This window comes from Otolemur garnettii, unplaced genomic scaffold, assembly GCF_000181295.1.
Source record: "Otolemur garnettii isolate 467f Iridium unplaced genomic scaffold, OtoGar3 scaffold00057, whole genome shotgun sequence".
NCBI classification, from domain to species: domain Eukaryota; kingdom Metazoa; phylum Chordata; class Mammalia; order Primates; family Galagidae; genus Otolemur; species Otolemur garnettii.
The window spans coordinates 9,577,597-9,589,634 of NW_003852452.1; the positions used below are offsets into that span (position 1 = coordinate 9,577,597).

At 37.9% G+C, this 12,038-nt stretch overlaps 1 protein-coding gene across 1 annotated transcript in view; it reads right to left on the reverse strand.

Annotated features, from left to right (window-relative positions):
• The window catches only part of IPO8 (importin 8), a 96,055-nt gene that overhangs the window by 26,508 nt on the left and 57,509 nt on the right, over positions 1 to 12,038 (reverse strand). The window contains exons 16-19 of the mRNA XM_003792483.3: positions 10,785 to 10,910; positions 7,622 to 7,688; positions 2,622 to 2,747; positions 1,879 to 1,976 (exon numbers count right to left, since the gene is read on the reverse strand). Of these exons, the coding sequence (XP_003792531.1) occupies positions 1,879 to 1,976; positions 2,622 to 2,747; positions 7,622 to 7,688; positions 10,785 to 10,910 (417 nt within the window). The remainder of the gene's footprint in view (positions 1 to 1,878; positions 1,977 to 2,621; positions 2,748 to 7,621; positions 7,689 to 10,784; positions 10,911 to 12,038) is intronic.

The following is a 12,038-nucleotide window of genomic DNA, read 5'->3' on the forward strand; positions in this document are numbered from 1 at the left end:
CTGTGAGCAGTGAAGCCATGGCACTCTACCCAGGGGGATAGCTTGAGGCTCTGTCTCAAAAAAAAATAAAAATAAAAATAAAAATAATCTCATTCTGCCATCAAAATGACAGTAGAGAAATTTTAAAGGCACACATTATACAGAGAAAAGGAAAGAGATACAGCAATAAAAAGGCTGGAAATGTGGCCAGGCGTGCTAGCTTATGCCTGTAATCTCAATACTTTGGGGGGCCAAGGCAGGAGGATCACTTGAGGCCAGGAGTTCAAGACAAGTCTCGGCAACACAGCCAGATCCAGGCTCTACAAAAAGTAATAAAAATTAGCCAGGCAGGGTGGTACATGCCTGTAATCCCAGCTACTTGGGAGGCTGAGGCAAGAAGATCCCTTGAGCCCAAGAGTTTGAAGTTGCTATGAGGTATAACTTCACAGCACTCTACCCAGGGCAACAGAGTGAGACTCTGACTCAATTCAAAAAAAAGAAAGAAAACAAGAATGAAGTGTAGGGCAGCACCTGTGGCCTAGTGGGTAGGGCACAGCCCCATATACCAAGGGTGGTGGGTTCAAACCCAGCCCCAGCCAAACTGCAAGAAAAAAAATAGCTGGGCGTTGTGGCGAGTACCTGTGGTCCCAGCTACTCAGGAGGCTGAGGCAAGAAAATCGCCTAAGCCCAGGAGTTAGAGGTTGCTGTGAGCTGTGACGCCATGGCACTCTACCAAGGGCGATAAAGTAAGACCCTGTCTCTACAAAAAAGAAAAAAAGAACATGAAGTGTATCTTAACTCATTGATAAGTAGAAGGCCGCTGTTATGAACATCAAGTTACTCTGTCATCACGCAGAGCAGCTGTGAAGTGCTCTACCAATAGAACACACTGGAGTGCTGTGTTTTCTGCTTAGCGCTTTCTTTCTCCCTTCCCCTCATTATAAGCTATGTCTATAACTTAGGGAAAAATTGAAAATTGACAGGTGATTATCATTTAACAAGAAGGGTTATCATAGAACTAAATGAGTCATGAAAAATCCTAAGTCAACCCCTTCAGTTTACACTTGAAGCAGTTTCCCAGGCTCTTTGTAAGTGAACTGGGACCTAAACCAGAAACGCTAATAACCAGATCAGCACTCTTACCAGATCCCCCTACACTCCTCTTCAATTGAGAAAAATGCCTTGTACACTAGCGATTTTACTTCCAACTCCAATGTCAAACTTTTTGGTTTCTGGCTATTTGAGCTTTCTAAAATCTACCTGCCAGCTGTGTGCAAAATAATCGTAAGTTTATGTATACACATATATTTGCCTAAAGAAGGAAAAGCATCAAAGCATCAAAGTTTTCAAGATATAACAACAGAAGGCCAAATATAACCTGTGACAAAGATGACACAGTACATGGTCATTTGCGTGTAAATGTAACAGAAGCCAGGAAGTGGATTGTACATTTTATCATATTAAGCTAAGTAATGCTTTTTTCAAACTATTATAATTTCTGTTTTATATTTCTTATGTTCAAATTACCAACATCTAGTGGTTTTCAAAATATAAATTCAATTAAAAGAATAAAGACCAGTGCCATTCTATCACTGATTAACAAACTGTGAGGTGAATTTTTCTAGCATTTTCTTGAATCAAATAATACAAAATATTTACCTTGAAAATTATAAAGTAGACAAATATAAAAATGACGAGTGTTCTTCACAACACATAGTATCAAACCTTAAAATTCAAACTTTCATTCCAACCTCCTTTTGAGACAATAAAATGACGAATGTATGTTGATGAAGATAAAACAGAACTAAATATTTAACAAACAAACTGGAAGAGCGTCTTAAAATAAAATATTCAAACATTAGTAAGAAACACGGCAACACCCGACGAGGACACGCTTACCTTTCTACACATTGTAAAGAGTATTTCTAAATGCTTTGGACATGACAGTAAGGTATCTGTATCTATTGTCACGTAATTATGCAGGAGAGGCATCATGTCTGAAAAAAATCCAAAATTCCGGTGAGATTTGAGTAATGGGAGTACAAATAAATTATTCCTACTGAAACCACAGCTCTGAAGCGCCCACACAGTCCTATCTTCCCTTGCAACCACAAAATGCTAGAAATGAAAGCAATAAATCTGCCTATTTATGGATGAGGAAAATAAGGATCAGAAAGATTAAAATGCTCGTCATCTACTGGTAATTGTTGTGAACTTGTTTCCTCTTCGCCACTACCCCCATCACCATCTGACATACTTTATATCTCCTTGCTTGTTTGAGTGTCTTCCTTGCTCTCCCCGCCCCCACTAGAATGTAGCTTCAAAAGGGCAAAGGCTATTTTGCTCACTGCTGTATTACTGAACTCAGAAGAGTGCTTAGAATTATATTCAAAAAATATTCATTGATAGATGCTCTGGTTGTAAAGTAAATTACAATATAATAAGAAATAAATACAACATACCTCTTCTGCCTATATACCTAGTGCTGACATTACTACGATAGCTCCACCTATTACTTGACAGGGAAATAAGCACATTTTCTGATCAGTACTGGAATTGTACATGTTTTTATTTTAGGTGTCATTGGAAGTAATATCTGGATACAGAAAAGCAAAAATGTTACACGGTCAAAAAAACCATACCTGTAAAGTATTCAAAGCAATCCTGTTGAAAAACTTCATATAATATAACTAAAAGCTGCCACATCTGAGGGGAAATACTGTGGCAGGTTAAGCTGTATGCCAGTGAAAGAATCTCTTCATAGAATTCTAGAAAGAAGAAAATCTCTAGTTAGAATCCGGAGAACAGCAAAAATGAAGCACAAAGACCCCGCCCGGGAGAGTTGAGACTACACACTTGCGTAGTGTATATCCGTGTCTCACGTACTTGCCAAGCCTGCCTCTCTCAGCACTTGCATCTTGAGCTACTAGGTATATGCCACCTAAATTTGTTTTTACTAAAACTTTTACACTACTGAAAAAATATAAAATTTTTTCTACTCTATCATATATAAAATACAGCTTTTATTTATAAAACGATTAGAAATGAATACAAGAAGGAAGAGATTATCATACCCGTCTCATTCAGAAGACTTAAAACTTATGAATAACAATATTCTTTGGAGAGCTTAATTGCACTGGGCTAAATACCTATCTCAAATTTATATTTCATAAACAACTATATACTGTGCAATATTTTGTTGATTTACAAAACCTGTAAGATTTATATAGTATTCAAGTTATTCAAAACAATTAGACCCATTATAGAAGAGTCCAAAGGAAATGTTCACACGTTCTCATATATATTATCATTACCCTCAGTCAAAAGTAAGTTATTTACATACATATAATCACAAAACACAAACCTTATTACAAAAATGTGAATTAATTCCAATCACTTCAAAACAAAGAATTCTAACTTGAAAGGTTTTTTCTTTTTTCCTCTTATCAAAAGAACCAATTTTCACCCTGGAAGCTTGATTAAAGGTTTTTTCCCCCTAACATTACTTAAGATTTAATACATTCAAGAGCCAGTAGTACAGATACTTGCCATACTGAAGAAGGCAAAATGAGATGGAAATTACAGATACTGGGAAATAATTTAAGATAATCACTTGAAAATAATAAATCACACATATCTAAATATTGAATTTCTGAAAGTTCTACCATGGTACTGGTATAAAAACAGAACCATAGACCAATGGAACAGAACAGACAGCCCCAAAGTAAATCCCATTTATGATTGATTAATGTTCAATAAAGATGTCAAAAAAATTCAATGGAGGAAGGACAGTCTCCTCAATAAATGGTGCTGGGAAAATCGGATATCCACATGCAGAGGAAATTAGACCTCATCTTACACCATACAGAAAAATCTACTCAAAATGGATTAAATACTTAAACTTTAAGACCCAAAATTGTAAAACGACTAGAAGAAAACACATTGGTCTGAGGAAAGATTTTTTTTTGACATAACCCCAAAGGCACAGGCAAAAAAGCAAAATTAAACAGGATTTTCCTTACATAGCAAAGGAAATAATCAACATAACAAAGAAACAATATACACAATAGAGGAAAAATATTTGCAGGGCATGTATCAATAAATAGTTAATATCCAAAACATACAAGGAACATGAACCATTCCATAGCAAAAAATAAATAATCCAATTTAAAAATGAACAAAGGGGCTCGGCACCTATAGCTCAATCGGCTAAGGCGCCAGCCACGTACACCTAAGGTGGCAGGTTCGAATCCCCAGCCGGGACCTGCCAAACAACAATGACGGCTGCAACCAAAAAATAGCCGGGCGCTGTGGCGAGTGCCTGTAGTCCCAGCTACTTGGGAGGCTGAGGCAGGAGACTCGCTTGAGCCCAGGAGTTGAAGATTGCTGTGAGCTGTAATGCCATAGCACTCTACCCAGGGGGACAGCTTGAGGCTGTCTCAAAAAAATAAATAAATAAATAAAAATGAACAAAGGGCCTGAACAGACATTTCTCAAAGGACAACATACAAATGGCCAACAGGTCCATAAAAAAAATCACCAATTATCAGGGAAATGCAAGTTAAAACCACAATGAGATACCATCTCCCACCTTTCAGAATAGCTACTATCAAAAAAATGGAAGGGGTCGGGGCAGTGAGTGGTTCATGCCTTTAACCCTAGCAGTTTAGGAGGATCACTTGACACCAGGAGTTCAAGTCCATCCTGGGCAACATACTGAGCCCTTGTCTTTAAAAACATCTTTTTAAAAATTACCCGGGTACCAGCCTGAGTAAGACTGAGACTCTGTCTCTAAAAAAAGCCAGGCGTTGTGGTGGGCACTTATAGTCCCAGCTATTTGGGAGGCTGAGGCAAGAGAATCACTTGAGCCCAAAGTTTGAGGTTGCTGTGAGCTGTGATGCCGCAGCACTCTACCAGGGACTCAGAGTGAGACTTTTGTCTCCAAAAAAAAAATTAGCAAGGTGTGGTGGCCTGTAGTCCCAGCTGCTAAGGAGGCTGAGGCAGATAGATCTCTTGAGCCCAAGATGACACCTTTGCTGGTGTGACAGAGCCAGACCCTGTCTCAAAAAAAGAGGGCAAAAAAACCAAAAGGTAAATGTTGGTGAGGAGGTGGAAAAAACCAAACCCTTGCACACTCTTGGTAGTCATGTAAAATGGTGCAGCCACTGTAGAAAACACTATAGAGATTCATCAAAAAGTTAAAACCAGAACTACCATATGATCAAGCAACTGCATTACTGGGTCTATAGCTAAAGGATATGGGGAAAACCTAAGGGTCCATCAATGGATGAATGCATAACATGGTATGCATACTCAATGGGATACTACTCAGTCTTAAAGAAAGAATATCCCATTATTTGCAACATGGATCAACCTAGAACGTACTATGCTAAGTAAAATAAGCCTGAACAGAGCTTTCAGAAATTTTCACTATTCTTACCATTATTATTAACTAAAGTTCCTAGTTTCCAGCAGGATTCACTCTTGGCATTGTATTATACATTCTATGGGTTTTGACAAACGTATAATGACGTGTATCCTTCCCTACCACAGCCTACAGAAGAGTTCCACTGCGTTCATAATCCCATGCTCCTCCTATTCAGCCTCCCTTCTCTCCCATCCCCAACCCCTGGGAACCACTGATATCTTTACTGAAAAACACACTTAAATATATTATTTTTGTTTTAACTGACAAAATTGTATATTTTTATGATATACGACACGTTTTGAAATACATATATTTTATAGAATGGCTAAATCAAGCTAATTAACACATCCATTAACTCACAAACTTATTTCTTTGTGAGACCACTTAGCAATTTTCAAGTATGTAATACATTATTAGTGACAGTCCCTTGTTTGACCAATATCTCTCTACCTCACTCCCATTCGTGAACCCTTCATAACCACCATTCTAGTCTCACTTCCTAGGAGCTTGTCGATTTTTGGATTCCAGGCAAGAGTGAGATTACATAGTAGCTTTTTTTTTTTTTTTTTGAGACAGAGTCTCACTATGTCACCCTCAGTAGAGTGCCATGGCGTCACAGCTCACAGCAACCTCAGAGTCTTGGGCTTAAATGATTCTCTTGCCTCAGCCTCCCAAGTACCTGCGACTGCAGGTGCCCGCCACAACGCCCGGCTATTTTTTGGTTGTAGTTGTCACTGCTGTTTGGCAGGCCTGGGCTGCATTTGAACCCGCCAGCTCTGGTGTACGTGGCCAGTGCCCCAGCTGCTGAGCTACAGGCACCAAGCCAATTATATAGTATCTTGTCTTTCTGTGCCTGGCTTATTTCACTTAGCAAAATGTCCTTGAGGTTCACCCACATTGTCCCAAATGGCAGGATTTCCTTCCCTTTTAAGGCTGAATGGAATTCCACTGTTTATAAATACCACATTATATTCAAATAATATTCAAATATTATTTATACATTAGTAGTGCTGGCTCAATTTTTTACTAATGTGAACAATTGTAAGTCTGAAGAAAATTGCTATTAATCAGGAACATGGTCTTCTTGTATCGTTCTGAATACTATACAGCTTGCATCTTTCTCATGCCTTGGGGCTGGCATCTCCAAAATGCTTAGATACTAAACTACCACCAGTTTGTAACATCTAGCATCAGTTACTATTTTACACAGAAGTCAGATACTACAATAGACAACAGGAAAACAACTCACACTTCTGATAAGAAATATACCAATTAAACTGTGGCTCAGTGAGTAGGGCACCGGCCCCATATACTAAGGGTGGCGGGTTCACACCCAGCCCAGGCCAAACTGCAACAAAAAAGTGGCCGGGCACTGTGGTGGGCGCCTGTAGTCCCAGCTACTCGGGAGGCAAGAGATTTGCCTAAGCCCAGGAGTTGGAGGTTGCTGTGAGCTGTGACGCCACAGCACTCTACCTAGGGCAATAAAGTGAGACTCTGTCTCTACAAAAAAAGAAAGAAAGAAAAAGAAAAGGGGAAGAAAAAAATTTAAAAATAAAACATTTTTTAAGCCCATTTTTGTTTTTGTTTTTTAATCTAAGAGTCAGGGTCTCACATCTCACTCTGCCACTCAGGCTGGAGTGTAGTGGCATGATCATAGTTCACTGTATTGTAAGTCTCAAACTCCTGAGCTCAAGTGATCCTCCTGCCTTATAAGGTAGCTCAACTAGCAGGGACTGCAGGCACCAGCACCACCCCTATGCTCAGTTGATTTTTCTAATTTTTTTTTTTTAAGAGAAGGGGGTCTCCCTATGTTGTCCAGGCTGGTTTCAAACACATAGCCTCAAGCAGTTCTCCTGCTGCAGCCTCCTTAGTTGCTGGGATTACATACTTAAGCCACCAGACCTGGCTCAACCACAGATTAAAGTAACTTTACCTAAACCTCATCAAATTTCTTCATTTCTAAAAATGTAGAATTTTAAGTTCTTTGCCCTTTAAAAACTTTAAGATCAAAAATTCCTAACTGGTTATATTACAAGTTTATCTGTAAATGAAATATACATATCTAACATTAGAAAGGATATCAAAAAAATTGAAGAGTGTAAGCTGCTTTCTCAAAATTGTCCATCTTGTTAAATCTGAAGAGCTAAAATTATACTTTGAGTTAGTCAAATTAAAAGATATACATCCATTCACCTTTTTAAGCTTTGAACTTACCAATTACATGCTTCTGTAAAACCAGATCAATGATCCGTAGACAGATATTCTCTAACTGCTGTGTAATCTAAAGATAAATTTTAAAGATTTAGTTGAAAACTCATCCTGATGACCCTTAATACTTATACAGTATAGTGGCATGACCACAGTTCACTGTATTATAACAGTCTCAAACTCCTGAGCTCAAATGTAATGTTATCCCAATAAAAATATCAATAGGGTATTTTTGAGAAGGGAACTTAAAATTCTAAACTTCATGTGAAAAATATACACGAATAATCAGGAAATACTGAAAAACAGACTAATCTACAAATTAAATTAGTTCTTTACCTCATATATTATACCAAAATAAATTCTTAATGAATCAAAGATTTCAATGTGAAGAATTAAACCATAAAAAATGCTAGAATAAAAATTTTTGTATATATGAAATCAATAACTCAACAGAAAAATAAAGGATAAAAAGAAATACAAAGACAATGTATGTGAATGTATCTTTTTCATAACCTCTGCCTATGTTTATAAAGGGATGGTCATTCGAATACATGGTAAGAGTACAAATTGAAAGTGCCACATTAACACTTTGGGCCTATCAGACCAGCAATGCTCAAAGGTATGGGGCTGGGAAGAGGACCCTGGGGAAGACCCTATTCATTGACTTGTGGAGCATAAATTGGTTCCTGCTGTGAAGAACAAGTTAGCAACCTTCTTCAAGCTTACGCATGCAAATATCCTACAACTTAGCCTTTCACTTCAAGGATAAAGCCTACAGACATGTTATTACCTGTGCACCTGTGCAAAATGACATGTAAAAGGTCATTCATCGTGCCCATGTTTGAGGTTACCACCAAACAAATGTCCATTTGAACAAAGGACAGTTAAACTAACCCATTAGTCAGGGAATGGTTAAATAAACCTGACACATCATACAAGGGGATGTTCTGCAACCATTAGATATAACTTTATCAACTGACATGAAAGGATCACCAAGATATATTAGGTAAAAAATGGCAGGTAAAAATTATGGATAGTATGCTTTAAAAAAAAAAACGCACACCCACTTCTTGCTGTTATGTCAATAGAAAAACCTCCTAAATGGATACAAAAAAACTGGTAAAAATGGCTATTGACGGGGCAGCACCTATGGCTCAGTGAGTAGGGCGCCGGCCCCATAATACCAAGGGTGGCAGGTTCAAACCTGGCCCCAGTAAACTGTAACCAAAAAAATAGCTATTGCCTGAGTGGGGAATTAGACGGCTGGGGAGCTGAGAAGGTAAACTTTCACTGAACATCTTTTCACACCTTTGAATATTTGTCAACATGTGTTTGTTTTAAATATTTTTAAACAAGTGAAAATTAAAATCCATTATGGGTTCCATTTTTCATGTAAATATCCTATTTTAACTTTGCATATTCTAATATTCAGCTTAAACTATTCCCTTAAGTTCAAATGATGCAAAATTTCCCAGTTCGAAAAATTATCAGTATACTTAAATCCACTAAGCCAAAGTGCATAGGCTCAAGCACGTATTTTAGATTTCCAGTTTTGCTTTTTATACATTAAGTATTTGTACGTGGATTCACACATGCAGCTTTTCCTTCTAAGAACATAATGTTTTCAATGTTTGTTCAAAATTAAAGGATGGGTGGTCAGGAGATCAAGATGCCGGTTGGTTTTGCCTCTAATCATCCACGTCCTCGGTAAAGCCACTTAGCTGAAGGCTTTAGGTTTTCTCATACATAGGCAGGGAAGATGGATTTCATTAGTATATTCAATTTTAATCCCCGCCCCCTTGTCAAGCATAGTAAGTTCACATGCTCCTTTAACATTCTTTGAAATTCAAAATGAATTTAATATCAAGAGTAAAAAATTAGAACAAAAAAGATAAAATGCTCTTCTGTTTTCAAACAAATCCTACAGCTCATTCCACTATCCCACACACACGCCCACACCCACACTTTTGGGAAAACTGGACTAGGTGATTTCTAAGGTCTCTTCAAATTTAAAATACATATTCTAAAGCTAAGGTAAAAGAACTATCCCTTATGTATACTTTGTTTTAATTTAATTTGGAACATCTCACTGTTACCAAAAGGACCAGGTTCAACACAGAAAGACACAGAAGTAAAATAATGAATGAATGTGGAAATAAAAATTCACATTAAGCCCGTTAGGTGAAGAAAGACCAGACCAGGAGAAGAATTATTAAACTATTTTTAAGAACCTAGTGATTTTCCACGAGTATGTGATAAACACAGGCTAAACCAACAGCCCCATGGTTCAACAATGCTATTTAAAGAACTGGCACCTACTTCCTAAAGTCCTCACCTTGTGAAACAAGGGCTGCCATCAGTGCCAAGCAAGTCAAGCTGCACTGACCGGAGTGATGAACAAAATCCTCAGCTAAGGAGAGGCCATGTGATACTCAAGAAGGAGAGCCACAGATTTAAATGGGTTAACTGATACCTCATCAAAATGATTACTACAAAACCCAAACGTACAACTTAACTAGCCCTGTGACCAGGAACAAGTTCCTTGACCCTAGCTGAACTCTGTTTTCCAATTCTGCAAAAAAGACTGCCCCTACCTGCTCTATCTGTCTCACGGTGGCATCATAAGACCACATCAGGTGATAAATATGAAAGCCCTGGGTACACATCTGTATAAATTCTCATCTCCGTGTATTCTGGAATTCAGGAAAGATGTTTTAAGTGCTTGCTCTAACTGCCTCCCTTTCTTATAGGACTTGTTGCATCAGAATTCATTCCATTACCTAGTCCTGCCACCGTCATTGAATGACTGCCCATTATACCCTCCAACAAGAGGACTGGACTGTAGGTTTCCAGAAGGCAGAGCTCCTGTCTTATTCTGTTCGGTATTCCCTAAAAGCCTAGCCTGGCAGATGGAATGAACTGAACTCCATTTAATAAGAGATACACTATAAACTTTATAATACTACAATATTACAAATATTATAAGGTGCTATTTCCCCTCAATCATTTTAATATGTTTAAAATCTTTAAAATCTGAGGGCTATTTGTAAAGCCTAGCAACATAACTAAGTAGCAATTTAAAACCCAAGACTTTAAAATGTATATCCACTGATCACATAACTTTCAGTCAATGCTCCTATTGTGATGATAAAACACAAAGAAATCTCACCTCTTTATGATCTTCTACAACTGTTAAGATAGTATCAATGGTATGTAAAATCCCCATAGCCATTACTGTTTTGTCTTCAACTTCTTCATATTCATCACTTTGAAGAACTCTGGCAAATATCTCAGCCTATGAAAATAACATTAAAATATTCAACAATTAGCACTGCTATACCCCCCCCCATCATAAAAGTTAGCAAAAGGGCAGTATCTCACAGCTAAAGGTCAGCAGTGCTCAGCTAAATTCTCCCCTCTGCTGACTAATCATTTATTTCCTTATAATGATAGACCCTGTTATGTTTTAATATAGCCATTTTCCCTTTTCCAGCCACTAGAGTGAAACATATATTAGCTATTACAACCAGATAGCTAATATTTAACTTCTGGCTGTCATTAAACAAAATCAAAATCCAGAAAAAGTGAGATCAAATAACACTAAAAAGAAAATGTGAAAAAAGGTTTAGAAGATAAAGTCAAGGCATCACCTAGAAAAGTGAAACAAAAATAAAAGACATGGAAAACACCAGAAAAAATGTAAGAAAATCAAAGACTTGGTCCAGGTCAGATTCTCCACATCCGGAAATACAAAACAGACAAAAACAGCAGGGAGAAATTTATCAAAGAAGTAATACAAGGCCAGCTACACTGGCTCGCACCTACAATCCTAGCACTCTGGGAGGCTGAGGCAGGGGATTGCTTGAGCTTGAGTGTGCAAGACCCTACCTCTACTAAAAATAGAAAACTAGCTGGGCAGGGTGGTGTCTGTAGTTCCAGCTACTTGGGAGGGTGAGGCAAGAGGATCTCTTGAACCCAGAAGTCAGAGGTTGCTGTGAGCTATGATGACACCACAGCACTCTACCCAGGGTGTCAAAAAGAAATTACTTTCAGATTCAAAACCCAGAAGGTAAAAATTTAGAAGGCTCACATCAAGGCATATTGCTATGAAATCTGAGAATATCACAGATAAAGAGAAATTATCCTAAATGCTATTAGATTTAAGTCTATTAACTAGAAATATCAGAACAGAATTATTATAGCAAACATTTTTAGGTTAATTTTAGTTACAGTCCTGTGTTGCTTACTGACAGGGATATGTTTTAGGAATGCTGTGTTATGCAATACTGTCCCTGTGTGAACATCACAGAGCATACTCACACAAACCTGAGGCAGGCACCATCTCCACCTCCACTACCCTCCCCACATATCCTTATATAGTATTCACTCCTCCCTTTGAAACATTGTTGAAACATTATAGCCT